Here is a 26459-nt window from a genome sequence, read left to right on the forward strand (position 1 = left end):
AAAGGAGAGCTCTGATAGAGCCTTTTTTTTTTTTTTAAGTCTGATCCGCAGACTAGCTTTTTAGCCACACCATGCGTCTAATAGCTACCCCCACTGCAGATATTCTGGCTACAAGAGGGGCCACATCTAGCAGTAGATTTGTTCAGTCTGGAGACCGGATGGTCCACCTTCTGTGGAACGGTCCATTTTGCAGATATCGCTTCCGCGAATGGATAGCGCCTCTTAAAACTCTTCGGCACCACTAACATCTGTTTGAGGCGCCCCCATTGGTCTGAGACAATTTTGTCAAAAAGTTTCGGACAAGGGAAAACCTTGCCCGAATTCTGGAAAAAAACACCTGCGTCCCTGTTGCTGCAGAATCATCTGACATTTTTATTGGGGTTTCCACACTGACATTATAAGTGCCTCCACCAGCGCGCTTTCCCGTGCGGCTGCAGACGACAATATGTCGTCCTCGCCATCCCAGTGCGATGTAGCAGAAACCTCAGGGTGACCTGTGTCCACGACGGCCAAATCTACCTCAGAATCTGAGTCTACAGGAGAGGCAGGGGAGGGCATAGGGCGCTTTTTACTAGTTGTATTTTTTTAAAACCAAATCCACTTTTGACACCAGGTTTTACAAAACCGCCATTAAGGCAGATAGGGGTTGCGACCTAGAGGTCCCCGCAACCGCAAGGAGGGGATCTGTAGGTGAAATTTGTTCCTGGGACTCCATATAAACCCTGGAATAGCACAGTGTCACTTTAACCACTTAAGCCCCGGAAGATTTTACCCCCTTCCTGACCAGGGGGTATTTTGCGATTCGGCACTGCATGACTTTAACGGACAATTGCGCGGTCGTGCGACGCTGTACCCAAACGAATTTGACGTCCTTTTTTTCCCACAAACAGAGCTTTCTTTCGATGGTATTTGATCACCTGTGCGATTTTTTGATCATGCGCTATAAACAAAACAAGAGCGACAATTTTGCAAAAATAACAATATTTTTCACATTTTTTTTATATGAAATTCCCCCCCCAAAAAATGTAAAAATCTAATTTTTTTTACATTTTTGGCCAATTTGTTTTCTGCTACCTATGTTTGGTAAAAAAAAAAATTACAATAAGCGTATTTTGATTGGTTTGCGCAAAAGTTATTATTTACTAAGGGAAAGATTTTTGTAATATTTGTTGTTTAACGCGTAATGGCGGCAATCTGTGTTTTTTTGCAGTACTGCGACATTGCGGCGGACAGATCGGACCCTTAACTGACATATTTGACACTTTTGGGGGTACACTTTGCCTGGGAGGGGCTGACCGCCGCCGTATATAGTCGGGCGGAGGTTGGCAAGTGGTTAAGAAAACTGTGAAAAACTGACCCACACCGCTGCACCAGCGGCACTACAAGTCTCAGCCATTAGCACTGCAGATAGCAGACAGAGAGAGAGAGACCTACAGGGACCCCAATAGACATACCACCACTTGATATGGAGGAGAAAAGGATCGGTCTGCTGTGCAGAAAAAACAATCTTCACAGGAAGAGGAAGTACCTGGGTCATCACTAGAGTAAAGGCCTAGCTGCTCCCTGCTGTCCAGAATTCGTGGAGTCCAAGAAATTGGCCACCCAATGCATTCCTATGGGGAAACCACTAAAACATGGCCGCCCATGCATTTCAATCAGAACTTCTGCAAAATGAGGTTCTACAGTAAAAAGGAAATCCCCTTGGCGCGCCATGCGGTCTACAGGACCCCCTAAGGGACCCACACCGGGATTAACCCCAGCCCCACGGATCCGCTATAGCGGCATTGGCGCGTCAACCCCTCGAGGACCCCTGTCGCCGACTGAGGTAGGGACATCTATGATGGTGGGGAGGCCTTGGGGGAGCCTAGTACATACCAAGAGGCCAGGGGGAATGAGAGGTACCTGAGGGTGCAACCTTCCCAGGGAGGGGCCCACGTCCGCCCTGAGAACCGCCAGAGCTATGGGGGGACACTACTCACTATACCAACGACATTGGGTGGGCGCCACTCCGGACAGACTACCTCTACACTCAGGGTGGGGGTGCTGACGGCCAAGGGGTATGCTGCGACTCAGGCAGAACCAGGTCGTGTGCGTAGAGCTTTCTTTTGGTGGTATTTGATCACCACTGCGGTCTTTATTTTTTGCGCTATAAACAAAAAAAGGCCGACAATTCTGGGAAAAAAAAAATATTTTTTTACTTTCTGCTATAAAACATTCCCAATAAAAAAAATAAATAAAAAATCAAATGTTTTTATTAATTTAGGCAAATATGTATTCTGCTACATATTTTGGTAAAAAAAAAGTCTTAAGTGAATTTTGATTGGTTTGCGCAAAAGTTATAGCATCTAAAATCTATGGGACAGATTTATGGCATTTTTTTTTTTTTAATAGTAATGGCGGCGATCAGCGATTTTAAGCAGGACTGCGACTTTGCGGCGGACAAATCTGATCAGTGCTAAAAAAAAATGCACTGTTACTGTATACATGACGCTGGCAGGGAAGAGGTTAACACTAGGGGTGATCAAGGGGTTAAGTGTGCTCCTAGGGAATGCTTTCTAACTGTGTGGGGGATGGATGTGCTAGAGGAAAAGAGAGATCTGTTTCATCTTAGTTGAAACACAAGATCTCACTCTTCCTCTATGACAGAACAGCTGTCTACCTTGTTTACATAGGCAGGCTGCCGTTCTATCATTCTACTGCATGATTGTGGGTGGCCGCCAGCCCGCTGAGTGACTGATTAGTCACTGCAGGAGTGACACTCTGGCAGTGCGCGCGCCCCTGAGAACCCCTGCACAAAATCGCGTACCTATAGGTGATTTTGCACAGCCGTGTCGCCCTGCCGCAGTATATGCAGTGGGCGGTCTGGAAGTGGTTAAACCTCTCCACAACTTTTTCCCTGAACTGTTTGGTGTGTTTTTTGGCCTTCATGATGCTGTTAGTTCACTAAGGTTCTCTAACAAACCTCTGAGGGCTTCACAGAACAGCTGTATTTATACTGAGATTAAATTACACACAGGTGGACTCTATTTACTTAATTAGGGGGCTTCTGAAGTCAATTGGTTCCATTGGAGTTTAGTTAGGGGTATCAGAGTAAAGGGGGCTGAATACAAATCCACGCCACACTTTTCACATATTTGTAAAATATTTTGAAACCCACTTATCACTTTCCTTCCACTTGACAATGATTTGCCACTTTGTGCTGGTCTATTACATAAAATCCTAATTAACCACTTACCGCCCGCCCGCCGTCATATGACGGCGGGACGGTGCGGCTATTATCCTGGGCGGACGTCATATGACGTGACCCAGTAAATGCACGGCAGGCGCGCGATCGCGGGCGCGCCGCCGTGCACTGCCGGTGTCGGCGTGTCCCCGGGACACAGCCGGTCACCGGCAGGGGGGAAACAGCCAATAGGCATGGCTGTTTCCCACGTGATCGGCTGTGTTCCAATGACACAGCCGATCACAATGGAGGCGGCCGGGAGATGACCGCGCATGCGCGATCGGGAGCGCGCAGCGCGGTCATGTCGGTGGCACTGTGTTCCGTAGGAACACAGCCGTCACCGGCGGTAGTAAACAGTCACTGACAGTGACTGTTTACTAAGTGATCGGCTGTGAATCCATTCACAGCCGATCACAAAATGTAAACACAGAGCAGTAACTGACTGTTACTAGCTCTTCTCCCCTCACACAGTTTCCAGTATGAGGGGAGCAGAGCTAGAAATAGTGAGTTACTGCTCTGTACACATGTAAAAAGTAAAATCACAGTAATAAAGGTCCCCACACAGTCCCCAGCCCCCCCCAATGTCACCTGTCACCCAACAGTCACCTCATCAGTGCCCAGAAATTGACACCCATAACGTTCACATGTGAGCGCAGCGATCGCGGGCAAAATCACCGCGATTCTGCCCGCGATCCGGAAATCATTGCAAATTGCGGGACGCCTGTGCGTTGCCCGTGATTTGCAATAGCACCCCAAACGCTGTGCGATGTTGCCGCCATTTCCGCCTGCCAAATCGCAGTAACATCGCGCAAACATCGCATGACGCCCAAAAAAGTACAAGAGTTTCTTTGGGGCGTCATGCATTGTTTGCGTGATGTTACCGCGATTCGGCAGGCGGAAATCGCAGCAACATCGCACAGCGGGCAACGCACAGGCGTCCCGCCATTTGCAATGATTTCTGGATCGCGGGCAGAATCGCAGTGATTCTGCCCGTGATCGCTACGCTCACATGTGAATGTAGCCTAAAGTTCACCGGTCACCAGAGACTGCCATCAGTACCGCCGTGCACCATCGCCCGTCACCTGTCACCCATCAGTGCCCATCGCCCCGTCACCTGTCACCCCATCAATCACCGTCACCTGTCACCCCATCAGTCATCGTCATCTGTCACCCCATCAGTCATCGTAACCTGTCACCCCATCAGTCACCGTCACCTGTCACCCCATCAGTCATCGTCACCTGTCACCCCATCAGTCACCGTCATCTGTCACCCTATCAATCATCGTCACTTGACACCCCATCAGTGATCGTCACTTGTCACCCCATCAATCATCGTCACATGTCACCCGGTCAGTGATTGTCATCTGTCACCTCATCAATCATCGTCACCTGTCACCTCATCAATCATCATCACCTGTCACCCCATCAGTCATCGTCACCTGTCACCCCATCAGTCATTGTCACCTGTTTGCCATATACATGCAATCACTTACTGACCGCCTAACGACTATATGCGTCGGCCATTAAAAGCTAAATACTGGGGTTATGGCAGAAGATAGCCCCCATAACCCCGGTATTTTTTGAAACGGCGGGCGGTCGGCTTTCAGATAAGGGTGGTCCCAGTGGCGGATTCGCCGCGGAATTACCCTTACGGTGCAGGGGAAGAGGTGCCCCCCCCCCCTCCTGCCGCGTCCCAGACGTTTTCCCAGCTTACCGGACCCGCCGGCAGCGGGGAAAACTATCCGGTCCCGGATCCTCAGAGACAGGAAGTCGAGTGAGGGCAAGATGGCCCTCACTCAACTCTATGGTCTTGGAGGACCGGAGCTACGTCAAAAGATGTTGCCTAGCAACCGGTTTAAAGGGCCGCTTTTTTTTTTTGCTTTTTTTTTTTTCCTCTTTCAACAATTTTTTTTTTTTTTTTCTTTTTTTAGTGTAGTTGTGAGGTGTGAGGTCTTTTTGACCCCAGATCTCACAATAAAGAGGACCTGTCATGCCTATTTCTATTACAAGGGATGTTTACATTCCTTGTAATAGGAATAAAAATTATCAAAACATTTTTTTTTTTTAAACTGTGTAAAAATAAAAAAATAATAAATAAAATAAATAGGAAAAAAAAAAAAAAAAAAAAAATTAAAGCGCCCTGTCCCCGTTAGCTCGCGCGCAGAAGCAAACGCATACGCAAGTCCCGCCCACATATGTAAACGGTGTTCAAACCATACATGTGAGGTATCGCCGCGATCGTTAGAGCGAGAGCAATAATTTAAGCCCTAGACCTCTTCTGTAACTCAAAGCTAGTAACCTGCAGAAATTTTTAAAATGTTGCCTATGGGGATTTTTAAGTACCAATGTTTGGCGCCATTCTGTGAGCATGCGCAATTTTGAAGCATGACATGTTGGGTATCTAATTACTCGGCGTAACATTATCGTTCACATTATGGAAAAAAAATTTGCTAAATTTACTGTTTTCTTATTTTTTAGATCAAAAAAGTGATTTTTTTTCAAAAAAATCGCATTTGGAAGACTGCTGCGCAAATATGGTGTGATAAAAAATATTGCAACGATCTCCATTTTATTCTCTAGGGTCTCTGCTAAAAAAAAATATATAATGTTTGGGGGTTCCAAGTAGTTTTCTAGCAAAAAAATGATTTTAGCTTGTAAACACCAAGTGTCAAAAATAGGCCCAGTCTTAAAGTGGATAAATGGACAACTTTGTGTAAAGCGCTACTTGGATGTTAAGCCTATGTATGTGGCCAGGCTGTGAAAAAGTGTTACACATGTGGTATCGCCATACTCAGGAGGAATAGCAGAATGTATTTTGGGGTGCAATTTTTGCTATGTACATGCTATGTGTTAGAAATATTGCATAAATGGACAGCTTTGTGTAAAAAAAAATGTGTTTTCATTTTCTTTCCACATTTTCCAAAAACTTGTGGAAAAAAATGACATATTCAAAAGACTCATTATGCCTCAAAAATTATACGTTGGGGTGTTTGCTTTCCAAAATGGGGTCATTTTATAGGGGTTTCCATTGTCCTGGTGCTCCAGGGCCTTCAAAAGTACGATAGGTTGTCAGGAAATTATATGTGAAATTTGTGCTCCTAGAATGCCGGACGGTGCTGGTTGGATGTTAGGCCTCTGTATGTGGCCAGGCTGTGAAAAAGTCTCACACATGTGGTATCGCCATACTCAGAAGGAGTAGTAGAATGTGTTTTAGGGTGTAGTTGCAAGTATACATGTGCTGTGTGAGAGAAATAACCTGTTAATACGGCAATTTGTAAAAAAAAAATAAAATAAAAAAAAAAATCTTCATTTTGCAAAGCATTGTGGGAAAAAATTACAACTTCAAAAAACTCACCATGCCCCTTATTAAATACCTTGGAATGTCTACTTTCCAAAAAGGGGTCATTTGGGGGGTATTTGTATTTTCCTGACTTTTTAGTGTCTCAAGAAATGAGATAGGCCTTCAGTACATCAGGTGTGATCAAGTGTGATCAATTTTCAATGATTCACACCATAGCTTGTGGACTCTATAACTTTCACAAAGACCAAATAATATACACTTACTTGGGTTATTTTTACCAAAGATAAGTAGCAGTATAAATTTTGGCCAAAATTTGTGAAGAAAAATTACTAATTTGCAAAATTTTATGACAGAAACAAAGAAAAATGTGTTTTTTCACAATATTTTCAGTCTTTTTTTATTTATAGCACAAAAAATAAAAAACCCAGTAGTGATTAAATACCATCAAAAGAAAGCTCTATTTGTGTGAAAAAAAGGACACAATTTTTGAATGGGTACAGTGTTGCATGACTGAGTAATTCTCAGTCAAAGTGTGAGAGCGCTGAAAGCTGAAAATCGGTCTGGGCAGGAAGGGGGTGAAAGTGCACTGTAGGTAAGTGGTTAAATAGATTCACGTTTTTGGTTGTAACATGACAAAATGTGGAAAATTTCAAGGGGTAGGACTACTTTTTCAAGGCACTGTAAAGCTAGATGGGTGCAAAAAGTCTCCAATGTATTTTTTGTTTTTATTTAACACAGGATAAAGGAATGATGGCTATGTATATTGAAGGGCCCATCTTACTGATGGCATTAATAGTGTGGAAATGAGGTATGTGTGTTGGGAGCAGAATATAGAGAGACCATTAGTGTTAATGGGATCACAGTAGATTGAATGTATAGCATGCCTAAGAATCCCCATGTGAAAGTGTGGTCTCCACGGAAAGAGCATTTTTTTCTCCAATAATTTTGATAGATAATAGTTTCTACCACATAATAAAGTTGTTAACCAAAAGGAGCTCCATCCCTGACACAATTTTCTCTCTTCTACCTACTCGTTTCACTCCATTCACCATTTTTCTTCAATATTCTGTTTCCAATATAATTTATTTCATTTTATCGTATTTGGATATATATTTGACTCATAGATCCTAGTTGTTTTTTATGTTAGATGTTTAATTAAGGGATACATCTTATATATTTTGAAATGCATCTCTTATGCTGGATTGTTAAACCTATGCACCTCGTCTGTTCACAAAATGATGCAATGTGAATAAGTTTGTAATTGCACTTTCAATAAATATTTATTGAAACTGAAAAATGTGACTTTATAATATTAAAAGTGTCAGCCTTAAAACAGCTGTAAACCGCTGGACACTTTTTTTTGTACCTGCAAGGTAAAGGCATAATGTGCTAGGATGCATTGCATACTAGCACATTATGTTAAACTTACATTAAAACGAAGCTCCTCCAGTGACGAGATGTCAGCGCTCTTATCTTCAACCGTCTTTCTTCTGTGTTCACGGACTCCGGCTCTGTGACTGGCGAAGCCGTGATGACGATACACCCCCCCCCCCCCCGGGGACCGTTTCTTCAGAGCACATGGACCAGTGATGTCACTGGCTGAATGTACACTTAATATCTCCTAAACGTTTACACTACCTATAGGTAAGCCTTCTTAGAGGCTTACCTATAGGTAAAAGCAAAAGGTGGAAGTTTACTTCCACTTTAATATTATATACAATCAATAACTTTGTTGAAGAAAAGTCTTTCTAAAAGGTATATGTAGGAGGAATGCAAGATAAATATGCCCATTACCTGTAAATGCTTGTTGCAAATGAGCGGACAAGCTGGAGTGAGAAATAGTTGCTGTGTGCGTAGCAGTTGTCTGTAACCCTTTCAGTAAATCTAATTAAGAAAGGAAAAAGGAAACTGTTACTAAACAATAACATATGAGTGCCATTTATGAAAAACATAGGAAAAAGTTACACTCACAAGATGTTTTTCAATAGCGGATATATTAGGTTAATAGCAGATTGTTTCTATGCTGGCTTTGAAGGCTGATGAAGAAGCCAACTGGCTTCGAAACGCGTTCCATGTCTACAACGCATGCAGATTGCAGTTGCAGTGACAGTGGTTTCCTCCATCTTCAGCACGCTACATCGCCAGCCGGTGGCCAAAGATGGTGGATCTCTTGCTGTCCTTCGGACTTTGCTGGCTCCCAAATCACCCTTATGCCATGCCCTACACATGTACACATGCGTATTTTTGTGAGTGCATTTCTATTTTTCAGTAAATTGTCATTTATTTTATTTTAATGCTACACTATGGGGTTGTGCTGTTTCCTTTGTTTTCTTCCAGTGATTGGAAAGTGAGCCCCCTCTCTGGTCTTCTAGCCGCAGCTCCCAGTTTATCTATGTTTCGCACTCTGGGCTATCCTATGCAAACCTTTTAACACTGTTGGTAAACATAATCAGTATTGTAATTTACCAATCTTTTTCTGCAATTTTCATCTGGTACTTTTATTTACCCATTTTGAGCCTGGTTTATCAGACCACTACTGTGCGCTGTACTTTGTCTGGGCTTGACAAGCTCATTTATTCACGTAATAATTTTTATGCTAATGCTAGTCACAAAAGCTGCAATCTTTTTTTTCTTTTTTTAAACAAGTCAATTGTGTTTTATTTTGCTTTTAGATATTTTCACGTATATTACCAGGCCCATCATGAAAAGAGTGTATAACATGATCATGAATCCAATTATGCAATTAAGGGTTAAAAACATACATGGGTGAAACTGGGTGTCCCTACAGATTAGACTAAATCTAGATTTATAGAGACTAGATCTGTAGCTTTAAATGCAAGCAAGATACCTTTTCGTATTTATTGAAACAAGCTCATGATAGAATCATTATCTTTCTCTAAAGTGTATTTAACCTTTCCGGCCAAGTTTAAGAACCTCACACTAATATATATATATTTTTTTAAGGGGTTTTCAGTTTATGCTTTACAGCGCAAATACAACAATTACAAAAGTAGGGACGCAGTCCTAGAATAGAAAAGGTACATTGTGTACAGAGGGAATGGATGCACATTCACTCACACTTATTAATCCAACACCATTTATAAATCCAATGACCTGCACGCAAACCTAAATGAACCTGGGAGTAAACCGCAACGGAAAATTCGGGAGACATACCAGTGCATTTCTCAGTGCATTCTTTAACCGCTTCCTGCCTGGCCCATGTACATAAATAGTCGGACCGGAGCAGTGCCAATGTGGGTGGACATTTCTAAATGTGTCCCCGCATCCACTGCTTGTGTGCGCTCCCTGGGAGCACGCATCGGTGCTATCTGTGCCTGCTGTTTTCAGATCATTATACCAGGCCGCTGTGGGCAACCTCGATACCATGAGATCGCTGATGGGTCGAAGAGATCACATGGTACAATGCTATTCACAGCAGCCTTGTACCATGTAATACTTGTGACCTATCAAAACTCAAAAGTCCTGATTACCCCCCACAAGCAGTTCAGTGTCACAATGGTGACACATCACTGCCGGGGTGATGGTACATAAAATAATTAAATTAATTGAAAAAAAAAAATGTAAAAAAATAAAATATGTATAACGTTTTTCTTTTTAACTCACGGTCACCAGTCTGTGTCCCTAAACACAGCCACCCACTCAAAGTGTCCCTCACCGCCACACCAGTTATGGTGTCCCTGACCACCGCCACATCACTTCTATTGTTCCTAATCACCGGCACACCAGTCAAAATGTCCCTGATTACTGCCACACTAGCCATATTGTCCCTGATTACCGCTACATCAGTAATATTGTCCTTGATTTCTACCACACAAGTCATATTGTCCCTGATCACCGTCACACGTGTCATATTGTCACTGATCACTGCCACACCAGTCATATTGTCCTCGACTACCACCGCACCAGTCATATTGTATCTAATCACTGTCATTCTAGTCCTATTGTCCCTGAATACTGCACACCAGTCATATTGTCACTGATGACCGCCCATTCACTCATTGTCCCTGATCACTGAAACACCAGTTATAATATAATACCCTATTGCAGGCCCCACTAAATTACATAGTTACATAGTAGGTGAGGTTGAATAAAGACAATAGTCCATCCAGTTCAACCTGTGTAGGTGTGTGTGACTGTAATCATCTAACATAGCCCTCAATCTCCTGATCCTTGAGATGTAAGTCTAAGAGTCTTTTGAAAGTCACCATACTACCCGCAGAAACCACCTCTTGTGGTAGACAATTCCACAATCTTGTAGCCCTAACAGTAAAGAACCCCCCACGTTGCCTGAGGTTAAAACGCTTCTCCTCTAATCGCATTGTATGTCCTCGAGTCCTCATGCAATTCCTTCGAATGAACAGCTTTTCTTCTAAGCTGAGATCCCCATTAAGATATTTATAAATTGCTATCATGTCCCCTCTCAGACGTCTTTTCTCCAGGGAAAATAAATCGAGCGATTGCAGCCGCTCTTCATAGGTAAGGTCCTCCAACCCCCTAATCAGTTTAGTTGCCCTTCTCTGGACTTTCTCCAGCTCCAACACATCCCTCCTGAGGACTGGCGACCAGAACTGGACAGAATACTCCAGATGCGGTCGGACCAGAGTTTTATAAAGTGGAAGGATTATAGTCTTATCTCTGGAATACATCCCTTTCTTTATGCATGCTAATATTCTGTTGGCTTTGGAAGCTGCCGCTTGGCATTGCATGCTGTTGCCTAATCTATCATCAACTAAGACTCCCAGATCTTTCTCCATTTTTGATTCCCCCAAGGGTTCCCCTCCTAACGTGTATTGTGTTTTTATGTTTTTGGTCCCCAAGTGCAAAACCTTACACTTCTCCACATTAAACCTCATTTGCCATGTCGTTGCCCACTCCGTAATTTTGTCCAGGTCATTCTGTAGGATATCTGCTTCATGCTGTGCAGTTATTGCCCTGGCCAATTTTGTGTCATCTGCAAAAACTGATAACGAACTACTGATCCCTTCCTCAATGCTGTTTATGAATAAATTGAACAAGGTTGGTCCCAGGACTGAGCCCTGGGGCACCCCGCTTACTACCTCAGACCAGTCTGAGTATGCGCTGTTTATTACTACCCTTTGGACACGGCCTTTTAGCCAATTCCGTATCCAAGAGCAAACCCTGCTGTCGATACCTGCAGACCTTATTTTATAAATTAAGCGCTTGTGGGGAACTGTATCAAACGCCTTAGCGAAATCCAAGTACACCACATCCACTGGTCTCCCCCTATCTAGCTCACAGCTCACTTCCTCGTAGAATGCTAAGAGATTGGTTTGACAAGAACGCCCATTTGTAAACCCGTGCTGGTTACTACTAATGATGTTGTTGTCTTTAGCATACTCTACGATATAGTCCCTTATCATCCCCTCCAAAAGTTTACATATTATTGATGTCAGACTGACAGGCCTATAATTTCCCGGGATATGTCTCTGGCCCTTTTTGAATATCGGAATCACGTTAGCCTTCCTCCAATCCCCTGGTACATCTCCTGTCCTAATACTGTCAGCAAAGATCAGGAACAGTGGTCTAGATATAACCATACTGAGTTCCTTGAGCACTCTCGGATGTACGCCATCCGGGCCTGGTGATTTGTTTGTGCTAAGTTTATCCAGTCTTTCCCTGATTTCCCCCTCTGTTAGCCATAGTGGCAAGTCCTGTGTATTACTACTAACCATACAGTCATGGTCAGTGTACCCTTCCTTTTCCTGCGTAAAGACTGACGAGAAAAAAGAATTCAGCACGGTTGCTTTTTCAGTGTCCTCTGTAACCATCCTCCCATCATTGCTAATTATGTGTGCAATATGCTCTGCCCTAGTTTTTTTGCTGTTGATATATTTAAAGAATTTCTTTGGGTTTTTTTTACTATCCTCCGCTATTTGTCTCTCAAAGTTGATTTTAGCCATCTTGATTTCGTGTTTACACTTCTTATTTTCCTCCTTGTATTGCTGGAAGGCCAATACGGTGCCCTCTGATTTATATTTCTTGAAGGCCAATTTTTTTCCCCTAATAAGTTTTTTAACGCTACGGTTTAGCCAGCCAGGTTTGGCTTTGTCTCTTCTAAATTTATTCCCCATAGGAATGCACTGCAAGACGCCTTTGCTTAATATTGTTCTAAAGCATTCCCATTTTTCCTCTGTGGTCAGTGATCCCAGGGTTTGGTCCCAGTTTACCCTTTCCATCAATGAGTACAATTTTGGAAAGTCTGCCCTTCTGAAGTTTAGGGTTCTTATGTTCCCCACTTGCCTTTTTATATTGTTATTTATACTAAATGTGATCATCCTGTGATCGCTAGAGCCCAGGTTGTCCTGGACTCCTACCTCCGAGATTATGTCTGGGTCATTAGTGATCAATAGATCCAGGATAGCATTCTCTCTAGTAGGGGAATCCACCAACTGCGACATGTAGTTATCCTGTAAGGTTTCCGTGAATAGCCGGGCCTTATGCGAGTGTGCAGTCCCCTCTTCCCAGTCAATGTCGGGATAATTGAAGTCCCCCAATATGATGACTGATCCTAGTTTTGCCGCTTTACCTATTAGTGCTAAAAATTCCAGCTCTACCTCCTCCCCTTGGTTAGGTGGCCTATAGCAAACCCCCACAACTACTTTTCCCTTATCTTCTTCCCTATCGAGTTCAACCCACACAGATTCTAAATCCATGCTCATCCCATCCGTAATGTCACTCCTTTCTAGCACCTTTATATTGTTCTTGACATAGAGACATACCCCTCCCCCTCTTTTACCAACCCTGTCCTTCCGGTACACCGAATACCCTTGGATATTGGCCAGCCAGTCATGTGAGGGGTCGAACCAAGTCTCCGTTATTCCCACAAGGTCTATGTCCTCCTCATGTACTAATATGTCCAACTCATCCATCTTATTAGCTAGGCTCCTGGCATTAGCATATACCCCTCTTAGTTTTACGGAAGTTAAACGTGATTGGCGGTTTTGTTTATTTCTGTTTGGTCTGCTGTTCTCCCGCACAGACCCGCCAATTGATGTTGTTCACCTACTGTCGCTATTGACCCTACAACTGCCTTCAGTCCTCTGCTCCCTCCTGACTGATTCTATTTCTGAGCCCTCCCCCCCGTCTCCTAGTTTAAAAGCCCCTCCAACTCGGTGGCCATCTTTCTCCCCAAAAGAGCTGTACCGTCCCCATTAAGGTGCAGCCCATCCTTACTAAAGAGCCGGTAGCCGACTGAGAAGTCAGCCCAGTTCTCCAGGAACCCAAACCCCTCCTTCCTACACCAATTCCTCAGCCACTTGTTAACTTCCCTAAGCTCCTTCTGCCTCTCCTGTGTGGCTCGAGGTACAGGCAGTATTTCAGAGAAAACCACCTTGGAGGTCCTTTTCCTCAATCTATTACCTAAGTCCCTGAAATCGTTCTTAAGGATCCTCCACCTACCTTTAACTTTGTCATTAGTGCCCACATGCACCATGACCGCTGGGTCATCCCCAGCCCCGCCCAACAATCTGTCTGCCAGATCTGCGATGTGCCGAACTCGGGCGCCCGGTAAACAACAAACTGTTTGGTTCACGCGATCTTTTTTACAGATTTCCCTCTCTGTCCTCTTGATAATTGAGTCCCCAACTACCACAACCTTTCTAACCTTTCCTGAGTTACGGCCCCCCTTCTTCCTGGAGCCGTCCCTCCCCTGGCAGCTGGGGGAGGGCGCATGCTCCAGCACTGCCACCCCTGAGTTGATATCCCCCTAAACCTGCAACTCGGCAAACATGTTAGGGTGTACCAACTCAGGACTGGCCTCCCTGACTCTCCTCCCCCTAACATTCCTAACAGTCACCCAGCTGCGTACCTCTGCTGCTTGCGTCTCCTCTATTCCTTCCTCCTCTATGCTGACCCCTGCCAGCGCCTGATGGGTAAAGTCCAAGCTCCTTTCCAGGTTGTAGATGCCACGCAGTCTTGTCACTGTGTTCTCTAGATCCACGATGTGGGCTTCCAGAGCAACAAGTCGCTCACATCTTGCACAGCAGTATTCGTCCTCGATTGTTTCATCAAGGAACGCATACATGCCGCAAGAAGTGCACTGAGTGGCATCCCCAATCCTGTCGGACATTATTACCCTCTACTCTATGGGGATAATATTAACGACCTGCTCTTCCTTACCTACACTACCTCTAACTTCCCTGGTACAAAACCTGGGGTACCCACCAGTCGCTAATACCCTCACCAGTCACTAGATACTCACCAGTCGAAAGGATCCTCACCAGTCGCAAGGATCCTCACCAGTCGCAAGATACTCACCAGTCGCAAGGATACTCACCAGTCGCAAGGATACTCACCAGTCGCAAGGATACTCACCAGTCGCAAGGATACTCACCAGTCGCAAAGATACTCACCAGTCGCAAAGATACTTCACCAGTCGCAAGGATACTCACCAGTGCAAGGATACTCACCAGTGCAAGGATACTCACCAGTCGCAAGGATACTCACCCGTCGCAAGATACTTCACCAGTCGCAAGGATACTCACCAGTCGCAAGGATACTCACCAGTCGCAAGGATACTCACCAGTCGCAAGGATACTCACCAGTCGCAAGGTTACCCAGCCACTGCAATTCTCTACATGTCGGGAGGCACAACTCTGCATTGGGGCGGGTAATAGGCTGAGTGCTGGTATTAAGCTGACTTCGGGAGGCACAGCTCTGCATTGGACAGGATCGAGAGCTGCCAGCTGCTTTTCATATTAACCAGCAAGTGATTGGTTGTTAGGAACTCCCTGCATACTAGCCACCAATTACTTGCTGATTAATATTAAAAAAGCAGACAGTAGCTCTTGCTCCCGTCCAATGCAGAGCTGTGCCTTTTGAAGTCCGCTTAATACCAACACTCAACCTATTATCCGCCCCCAATGCAGAGCTGTATCTTCCTCACTAGAAATATTACCATCTTGCCTCCCACCCTCCACTTGATCTAAGGTAGGAGCATGAGGGGAGAGGACACTACCGGAAATAGAGGGGGGGGGGGTGAAGTAAGAGAAGGCAGTACTGGAGGGGAGAGGCTGGCTGGATATTCAGAGGGCAGAGCACACTACTGTGGGGGGTAAAGGGGGGGGGGCTGTGAAGGTAGGCAGTGCTGTGTGTGTGGGGGAGGTGCTGTAAAAAGGCGGGTTGTGATTTGAGAGGGGGCAGTGCTGTAGGGGAGTGAAGAGGGTAGAGCACACTACTTGAGAGGGGGGGGGGGGGGAGAATTGTGATAGGAGGGGGAGTGATGTGAAGGGAGCCAGTGATGTGAAGAGGGGCAGTGCTGTGGGGGAGGGGTGATGTGAAGAGGGGTAAGGGCAGGTGATATGAAGGGTGGCAATGATGTGGGGGGGGGGCAGGTGATGTGAAGGGGAGCAGTGCTGTGGCGGGGTGGGGTAATGTAAGAGGGAGGAAGCAGTGCTGTGGGAGGAGGGGTGGTGTGCAGAGGGGGTGGGGGCGAAATTGTGATGTGAAGGTTGGCGGGTAATGTGAAGGCGGCAGTGCTCTTTTGGGGGGGGGGGGGCTGAGGACAGTACTGTGGGTGGTGATGATTTATAAGGGGAGTGAGAACTGCTTTGATTAAAGGGGTTTTGTTATGTAAAGGGGATTCAGTATACTACAGTGAAAAGGGTGATGTGAAGGGGGCCTGAGAACACTACATTTAAGGGAAAACTGTGAAGTGGAGGACTGTGATGTGCTGACTGAGGACACTGATGTAGGAACAGGATTGTGATGTACAGGAGTCTTCACACAAACGTGCAATTCGGACCTCTGCTGGAAGAAAATATTACTATTTGGACATCCGTAAAATTTAATTCAGTACCCCTGCCATAGGTGATACTAAGCTATATTCTCTGACCACTCGTATAGTACATTGGTTTTGACACAATTGGTTGATCTGTGTGATCCACAATATACGTCTGGCGTATAGTCAGTCCAGACAATGAAAAGTCTCCCACATATGGTATCCTCATACTTGGGAGGAGCAGCAGAATGTGTTTTGGGGTGAAAAACATTAAATTGCCAACTTTGTGTAAAAAAAATTGTTTTAATTTTCTTTCTGCATTTTCCAAAAGCTTGTGGCAAATTATTATTATTTTTTTTTTAATATTCTAAAAAATTGTGACAAATTAATTACAGCTCAATAACGCACTATGCCTCTTGACTGACTACTTTCCAAAAAGGGGTCCTGGGGGTATTTGTACTGTGTCGGAATGGGCCTCGAGAAATGAGGCGGTAACCAGGATTGAATTGTTTTCAAATGTATATACTGCGGTTTGTAGACTACTTTCAAAAAGACTAAATAAACACTGATGTGGGTTATTTTTTTTACCAAAAATGTTAGAAGAATACATTTTGGTCTAAATTTTTGAAGAAAGATTATTTGCAAAATTTTATAACAAAAACAAAGAAAAACATGTTTTTCCAAAATGTTTCAGTATTTTTTAAAACCGTAATGAATAAATACTACCAAAAGAAAGCTCCATCTTTCTAAAAAAACATGATAAAAATGTAATGGTCATTCAAAGTGTGACAGTGCTGAAAGCTGAAAATTGGCCTGGACTGGAAGGTGGTAAAAGTGTCCAGGCATTAAGTGGTTTACACAGTATACTACCCCACTATACAGTATGTATGTTATATATGTTCTAATTGACACAGCATACTGGAAAATCAGAGTTAGATAACTCTGTTTCCATGAGTCTTCCAGAACAGCCCATGAGATATAGGCACCTCCTCCAACAGGAACAGAAAAAGCATCAAGTACACCTTAAAATACAGTCCCTTTGCCGAAATGGGCAGTTTTAAACAAGAACCGGATGACGAAACATTAATAAAACATCATAAAAAAAAGGGTGGGAATCTGGCTGTCCTAGAAGACTCATGGAAACAGAGTCTAACTCTGGTTCTCCCAAAACGTCTACCAGGACAGCCTATTAGATAAGCAAGAACCTATTAGATTAGACAGGGTCATTAAAAGCCCAAAGACCTTTACCACCCTCGGAATTACCATCAATATCACAGATATAGTGGACCCAATTCTATTAAAGGGAAACTCCAGTCAAAAATGAAACTTTTCCTATTAATAGTATGTTAAATATCTTTAGCTATACAGTGCCTTGCGAAAGTATTCGGCCCCCTTGAACTTTGCAACCTTTTGCCACATTTCAGGCTTCAAACAAAGATATATAACTGTAATTTTTTGTGAAGAATCAACAACAAGTGGGACACAAATGAAATTTATTGGATATTTCAAACTTTAACAAATAAAAAACTGAAAAATTGGGCATGCAAAATTATCCAGCCCCCTTAAGTTAATACTTTGTAGCGCCACCTTTTGCTGCGATTACAGCTGTAGGTCACTTGGGGTATGTCTCTATCAGTTTTGCACATCGAGAGACTGAAATTTTTGCCCATTCATCCTTGCAAAACAGCTCGAGCTCAGTGAGGTTGGATGGAGAGCGTTTGTGAACAGCAGTTTTCAGTTTTTTCCACAGATTCTCGATTGGATTCAGGTCTGGACTTTGACTTGGCCATTCTAACACCTGGATATGTTTATTTGTGAACCATTCCATTGTAGATTTTGCTTTATGTTTTGGATCATTGTCTTGTTGGAAGACAAATCTCTGTCCCAGTCTCAGGTCTTTTGCAGACTCCATCAGGTTTTCTTCCAGAATGATCCTGTATTTGGCTCCATCCATCTTCCCATCAATTTTAACCATCTTCCCTGTGCCTGCTGAAGAAAAGCAGGCCCAAACCATGATGCTGCCGCCACCATGTTTGACAGTGGGGATGGTGTGCTCAGGGTGATGAGCTGTGTTGCTTTTACGCCAAACATAACGTTTTGCATTGTTGCCAAAAAGTTTGATTTTGGTTTCATCTGACCAGAGCACCTTCTTCCACATGTTTGGTGTGTCTCCCAGGTGGCTTGTGGCAAACTTTAAACGACACTTTTTATGGATATCTTTAAGAAATGGCTTTCTTCTTGCCACTCTTCCATAAAGGCCAGATTTGTGCAGTATACAACTGATTGTTGTCCTATGGACAGAGTCTCCCACCTCAGCTGTAGATCTCTGCAGTTCATCCAGAGTGATCATGGGCCTCTTGGCTGCATCTCTGATCAGTCTTCTCCTGATCTCCTGTATGAGCTGAAAGGGACGGCCAGGTCTTCATAGATTTGCAGTGGTCTGATACTCCTTCCATTTCAATATTATCGCTTGCACAGTGCTCCTTGGGATGTTTAAAGCTTGGGAAATATTTTTGTATCCAAATCTGGCTTTAAACTTCTCCACAACAGTATCTCGGACCTGCCTGGTGTGTTCCTTGTTCTTCATGATGCTCTCTGCGCTTTAAACGGACCTCTGAGACTATCACAGTGCAGGTGCATTTATACGGAGACTTGATTACACACAGGTGGATTCTATTTATCATCATTAGTCATTTAGGTCAACATTGGATCATTCAGAGATCCTCACTGAACTTCTGGAGAGAGTTTGCTGCACTGAAAGTAAAGGGGCTGAATAATTTTGCACGCCCAATTTTTCAGTTTTTTTATTTGTTAACAAAGTTTGAAATATCCAATAAATTTCGTTCCACTTCATGATTGTGTCCCACTTGTTGATTCTTCACAAAAAATTACAGTTTTATATCTTTATGTTTGAAGCCTGAAATGTGGCAAAAGGTCGCAAAGTTCAAGGGGGCCGAATACTTTCGCAAGGCACTGTATTATTCATTTTCTGCCTAGCTGCCTGTGTAGCTTAGAAAGTCTAATCTAAACTAGACAAATAGCTTCTTCCTCTTCTTCACCAACAATACTATTTCCTTTTATCTGAATTTGATAAGCTGTATTTCACTTTCTGATAAGGTTGTCGGTCTTTCTTAGACAGACATGCCAAGACCTGCCCAGCCCCACCCTCATACCTCCTATCCCTCACCATGATCTCCTCCTGCCTTATAGCCTCGTTTAGGCTAGCAGATTCTTCTGAGCGGGAGAGAGAGAAAGAAGGGGGGGGGGGGGTCATGTGACGACTGGCACAATATATGAAAGCAATAAGGTACAAAGTAACATTTCTGAAAGTTTAGAAGGATACAGATCCCTTTCTATTGCTCATTAAATGTGAGTAATGAGTTTTAGGCTCCGTTTCCTCTAGTGCAACTTGTCATGCAAATTTGGACACAATAAGTCGCATGACAAGTCACAGCCCATTAATTTCAATGGCACCAGTTCCCATCCATGTCACTTTGAAAATGAGCGACTTTGAAAAGGTGCCTGCACTACCTTGATGCGACTGATCCAGAGAGTGTAAATTTAGATCAAAGCTGCACTCAAAGTCACACTCTAAATCGCACAACAGGAAGACAACAGTGGGCTTAAACTGAATCATACTCCAAGCAGCTACCGTGTTTAAAAGTCTGTGCTGCTGTTGACAAGTTATGCCTCATACACACGTAACGATTATCGGCCGACCGATCGGCCGTCTTTTGTCCAGTGTTGTGTTGGTTGAAATGTGCTCTAGACTTGCACTGGACAGTTGTTGGCCAACAAAAACCAACTTCAGAAGTGATGTCATGTGATGGTTTACTTTCCGTGTGTTTTTTCTTCTCTGAGCATGCCCAGTCTTGCTCATCAGATTTTTGTCTGCTGAAATCTGTACTGACTGACGAAAAATCGGCCGTTGTGGTGACGGCCAACAAAAATTTTATAGCATGCACACCAGATTTTATTTGGCCGAAAAGTCGCAGTCAGTTGTCGGAAGCATCATACTAACAAGCCGACAATCGGCCGGACGTTGGCCGAAAATTCACGGCCAACAATCGTTGCATGTGTACGAGGCATTAGCCATGGTTTTGCACAGTAAGAATCAAAAAGGACAGATCCTGCACATGCTGATATGCAACAAGTACAAAGAGGAGTACTTCACCAGCCCATGGCATTGTCCTTTATTAAAGCGTTATTGCCCGAGGTTGCGTGCGCTTTTCTTTACAGATTTGAATTGTTTTGCACAGTAAGGACTTCCAACCACTTATCTGTTGGGTCCTTAACCCCTTCTGGACCGGAAGATTTCCCCCTTAATGGCCAGGACATATTTTGCGATACGGTACTACATTACTTTAACGGACAATTGCGCAGTCTTGCAACGCTGTACCTAAATAAAATTGATGTTCTTTTTTCCCACAAATAGAGCTTTCTTTTGGTGGTCACCTGTGCGATTTTTATTTTTTGCGCTATAAACAAAAAAAGAGCGACAATTCTGAAAAAAAAAACGGAATTTTTGTAAAATCTTACCTGTAAAATTCCTTTCTCTGAGTCCTCCGACAGTCGCCGCCTCTTCATATTCATCACATATGGGGTATTAGACTTTGCTCCGAAGGAGTAGCTAGGCAACAGAATATGTTAACATTAAAGCTTTTAACATATCCCACCCTCAAGGGGTGGTCCCCTCAGTCAATACCCTCCTACTTCCTGCAACCATATCTCAGTTTTAGTGGAATAGCAGTAGAGTATACAACCAAACCCCAAAAGAGGGGCGGGGGCGGCGACTGTCGGAGGACTCAGAGAAAGGAATTTTACAGGTAAGATTTTACAAAAATTCCGTTTTCTCTTACGTCCTCCGACAGTCGCCGCCTCTTCATATTCGTCACATATGGGGACGTCCCAAAGCAGTGCAAACATGAGGGGTGGGAAACGCATCCGCGCCGAAAAGGCAACGCAGTCTCCACATCAAAGAAAGGAACCTTACCAAAGGAAGGAAACCAGCTGGGCAACAGGAAAAAAAAAACAAGTGCTCAACAGGAGCAACAACCCAGGAAAAGACAAATAACCATGGGATAAAAAACTCATCCCAACAGCCAGAGGTCCCCAACAAGGGACCCTAGGGAATTGCCGCACTAAGAACCTTGCGGCCAAAGGAAGCATCCGCCGATGCCTGAACATCTACTTTGTAGAATTTTGTGAAAGTGTGCACGGTCGACCAAGTCGCCGCCTTACACACCTGGGCTACAGAAGCCCCATGACGACAGGCCCAAGATGTACTCAGAGATCTAGTAGAGTGCGCCTTCACAGGCACAGGGGGAACCTTCCCCTGCAAGGCATAGGCCTGTTCAATGGTCTGCCTGATCCATTTAGCGATGGTAGAGGCCGACGCCGCCATGCCCTTCCGAGGACCCTCTGGAAGAACAAACAAGGAATCCGTCTTTCGAAAAGACTCAGTCGATTTAAGGTAAACCCTTATCGCCCGAACAACATCCAGAGAGTGTAATCTCACCTCCTTTGGATGTTTTGGCTTCGCGCACAGCGAAGGCAAGACAATATCCTCATTAAGATGGAATTCCGAAACTCGTTTCGGGAGAAAAGAAGGATTAGGTCGCAAGACCACCTTATGACAAGCTAGACATTAAAACTGAGATATGGTTGCAGGAAGTAGGAGGGTATTGACTGAGGGGACCACCCCTTGAGGGTGGGATATGTTAAAAGCTTTAATGTTAACATATTCTGTTGCCTAGCTACTCCTTCGGAGCAAAGTCTAATACCCCATATGTGACGAATATGAAGAGGCGGCGACTGTCGGAGGATGTAAGAGAAACAATATTTTTCACATTCTGCTATATAACATTCCCAAAACAAAAAATTTAAAAATCAAACTTTGTTAACATTTTAGGCCAATTTGTTTTCTGCTACATATGTTCCCCTGCCTTTCTTTGATGTGCTGGCCACTTGAACTCATAATAGACCAGCATTATGCTATAAAATCTTCAAATGAAGCTAATCACAATTCCCACAATCCTATATCAGGTGTCGTGTACTCCCATGTGCGCTGGTATGGTCTGGTGACTCCTTGTAGACCTTCACGCCTGTTCAGCTGCCCAGGGCGGGAGGCGCCGCTCCCCTTTAGATGCAGAGGATACAACGGTTTTTATCTGCTCCTTGATTCTCAATAGACCTCACTCTCATGGTAAAGTTCAAATGTATAATTGTATGAACATCATTGATTTGTTGTGCAGACAAATTGTAAGTTATAATGTGTTCTCTCTAGACAATACAGTCCCCCTGAGGAAGACCTTCTATAGGTCGAATCGCGTTGGGGTGTGAGCTCCCCCAGCACCCTTTCTGGGGTTGATGCAGTATGCTACCATGATGTCATGATATGTAATGAGACTTATTGAGATTAATTGTTATTTGATATAACTGGAGCTTTCATGTTTCCCCCCTTTTGGGGTTTTATCAGGTGTATATGTAATTTGTTAATAAAGTATATATTTTTATCATACCCTTTCACCTATTTACTGCCCACTGTGCTGCCTAAAAACCCACTGGGGGTCGATACTTCGGTATCAATTGTTTTCCAGTTATCGCTCTGAACCGTACCGTACTGAACCGAACCGTACCGTAACACTCAGTGGAAACGAGGCATAAAGGACCCAGGACTTCAAACAGCACTGGTAGAAACAACAGGATCCTCTAGTTTTATGGTGGTATGGACCATATCAATAGGAACTGAAATGGTCTCTTAATTTGGCAGAAATGGAATCAGTAGAAAGCACAGGAGAGTGTTTGTGGTCTATGCAGTCAGAGTCAGCAAATAATTGGGTGATTTAGGCCATTAAAGGATAAGTTCCCCTTTTGTAACATGTTACAAATGTACCGGCCCCCACACCCCCCAGATCCCCCGTTTAGGCAGCAGAGCAGGAGATCTTCTTCCCCCGCTCGCTGCCACAATCTAAAGAAAACGCGGCCGAGAATGAATGAACTACAACTACCGACAGCCTTTGCGGCTGCCGGCTTGTAGTTCTCAATTAACTATCACAACGCTCTTCTGCAAAGGGCACAGGAACCGATGGAGCTGAAGGGAACTTTGATGACTGAATAAACTCAAGGAGCAAAGGGAAAAAGGATTCCAGGCTCCAGATGTTGGAATCATTAGTAGGTGTGCCGCAAGCAGCCCGGAGCCATTAGTAGAGAGTGTATGGGCAACAGAGGAACATGTCACTTCTGGGCTGTGTGTCGCAGCCATGCTCAAAATACACAGCTGCAGTGACCTTCCCCCTCCCTTCTCTAGTTCATGAAATACACATTGGCTTGCAGCGTACTAAGATAACTTTTCTTTGAGCATTGAGTGCAGTGTTAGGAATTTGCTCTGCACTGAAGGATTGTAACCCTTGTGGAAACAGTCCTTAGACAGGCTGGTGCATATTTTTATTTATTTAGATATAGGTAATATAGATAGACAGCAACAGCGCCTTCCTCTCTCGGATTCTGTTCTATCTTTTCTTTGTGCATTGGCAGATTACAACATAAGCAAAGATGATCTATATGCTGAGTGTGAAACAAGAGGAACTGAGGCGAGAAAGCTTGAATCATGCCTTACAGGAGGATATCCAGGCAAATCAGAACCCGGGGGAACCTAGAACAAAGGGGTTCCCGCTACCTCAGAGCCCAGTTGTTCTGACACAGCCTCGGAGGATGGGCAAACAGAAACTGACATTGAAGTATCACTGAAGGTTACCTCCAAGCCACGGCATGAGCATGCCAGCAGCAGACTGCCTGCAACCAGCATATGCTCTCCGCAGATGCAGGAGACCCTAAAACGCATCATGGAGAGGAATCCTCTGGCATACCTGCAGTTCTTTAAATGCCAGGCTGGGAGAGAGAGGCTGATCATCAGCACAGATTTAGAGATGGTTAGGCTCCAACAGCAAAGACTGAATCAGAACCTTGGATCCCTAGAGCACAGGGACGCCTTTCTTCTGTTTGCCAGGCTGCTAAATTTCCAGTAACGGAAAAAGACAGCGACAGAGGTTTACCTACGGTCATTTGAAAAAACATGCCATCAGTACCATTTGCCCTACGCACAATGGGCCCGGTACGTGACACCAGGGCTCTGAGGCAAGGCCATGGATGCTTATGTCGAATTGCCAGTGGAACAGGACGACTATTATGAAGTCAAAAGAGGCAATCATCCAAAAATATCAGTCAACTCCGGAAGTGTACTGGAAGTGTTTTAGGTCCTTGCAAAAGGGGCCTGGGAACTCTTAAACAGATGAGGTGAGTCGCCTATGGACTACATTCTGGCAGTGGACCAGAGGCTTGAAAGCAGATTTTCTCAAGTCCCGAGAGGATCTCATGATCCAAGATCAGCTGCTTCACCTTTGTCCTGCAGACGTCTGATATTTTGTGTTGGAAAGGGAACCAGTATCTGCAAAAATAGCAGCCGAACACTTATAACAACACTCTGGTATCTGACCATCGCAAGACTCCTCTGAATAGCTGGAAAGGAGGGAAAGCCCCCATGGAAACCCCGCCTGCATACCAAGTTCCTCAGTGGTTGGCAACTGCAGTTCTTGGTTCCAAGCCATTCTTGACTGACAACTGCAGATAATACACCTGTGGAAAAGCTGGACATTTCATCTGGCCAGCAACCTTTACTCTGTGCGGTCCATCAGGGGGAAACCCAAAGGAACCAACGCCAACTTGCAGCCAGTCCTCCTAGGCAACTGGACTAAGTGGTTTCCGTGACACCGGAGCTGAAGTCACATTAGTCAGACCAAACGTGATTGAAAAAAAAAAAACTTCATCCCAAAGAAGTTTCCTACCCTCTCCAGTGTTGGAGGGACCCGTTCCTGCATACCCTGCGCATATGTGTTAATTGATTGGGGTGCCAGGAGTGGGATGAGAGAGGTGGGGGTCTCTAAACCCCACAGCCATTTTGTCGGGTGACAATTTAGGGATCTTTTTTTATATTATGCACCCACTAAGGACAAACCCACAGAACCCTCTGGACCTCCCAGGTTACTGTGTACAGATGTGAGTTTAATATCTAGGCAACCTCTGGAAGGGCAGAGGGAGGGTGGAGTAGAATAGTGTTTTCCCTCTCCTAATAAAGGAGAAGAGACTCCCTTGCATGAGAAAGTAGCATACTCAAGTTCAAATGATGTTCCAAAGGTAAGTGTTAAATGTGGTGAGAATGATGATATAGTGCCAATATTGGTGGTCACTCGCAGCGCTGCAAGGCGCAGGCTCTGGTCACAGAACAGCAGGAGAAGCCTTCTGCCACCCCACCCCCCCTTGTTCTGACCCAGTGGGCTCCATCCCTGTTGAGCCTCAGCAGGACTGCTTGCTGGAACTTGTATTTCTGCCTTTGAGACAGCACTGCAGACGGACCAAACTCTAAAGCAAAAAAGAGAAGTCTAGTTGATCACTCCCCTGCAGAGAATGACAAAGAGTCTACTGGGACAAAAGGAGGCTGTACAGGGAGAAGCTGCCCTCAGAGGGGAATGAGACTTGAATGGGTAGGAGACAGCTTGTTGTACCCAGTCATTCTAGCCATACCTAGCAGTTCAGCCAAACTTTATATTCTGACAGTTGTTGACTATGCCACGCGTTATCCAGAGGCTGTGGCTCTCTCATCCCTCTGGGCAGACAAGGATGCCGATGCTCTGCTGTGGATCTTCACAAGGGGGGTTTTCCGGCCAAACTCATTAGCGATCAAGGCCCCCAGTTTGTGCCTGGCTTAATGCAAGCTCTGTCAAAAAAAAACCCCATAGATGACACATATCACGGCCAGGTCCTTATCCACAAAAAAGCGCCTCGTGTGATCATTTCAATGACACCTTGAAACTAATGTTGCACACTTTTGTGGAATCTCAGGTAAATTACTGGGAACAATATCTGCCTCATCTGCTGTTTGCTTATAGAGAGGTGACCCAGAAGTCCACAGGCTTTTTCGCCATTTGAGCTTCTGTATGGTTGGAGTCTAAGAGAGCCCTTGGACCTAATCTGAGACCTGGGAGGGCAAAATTGCAGACCCCATATCTCTGTAGTGGATTATGTCCTAAAATTCAGACACAAAATGGGGACACTGGTGGAAATGGTACAGGAAAACATGGCACAGGCCCAGACCAGGCCGAAACGTTGGTATGACCGTA

At 44.5% G+C, this 26459-nt stretch overlaps 1 protein-coding gene across 1 annotated transcript in view; it reads right to left on the reverse strand.

Moving 5' to 3' along the window:
* The window catches only part of UBN2 (ubinuclein 2), a 655942-nt gene that overhangs the window by 57912 nt on the left and 571571 nt on the right, over positions 1-26459 (reverse strand). The window contains exon 16 of the mRNA XM_082266188.1: positions 8319-8408. Coding sequence (XP_082122314.1) covers positions 8319-8408 — 90 coding nt within the window. The remainder of the gene's footprint in view (positions 1-8318; positions 8409-26459) is intronic.

Source organism: Pelophylax lessonae (assembly GCF_965119305.1).
Source record: "Pelophylax lessonae genome assembly, chromosome: 8".
NCBI classification, from domain to species: Eukaryota; Metazoa; Chordata; class Amphibia; order Anura; family Ranidae; genus Pelophylax; species Pelophylax lessonae.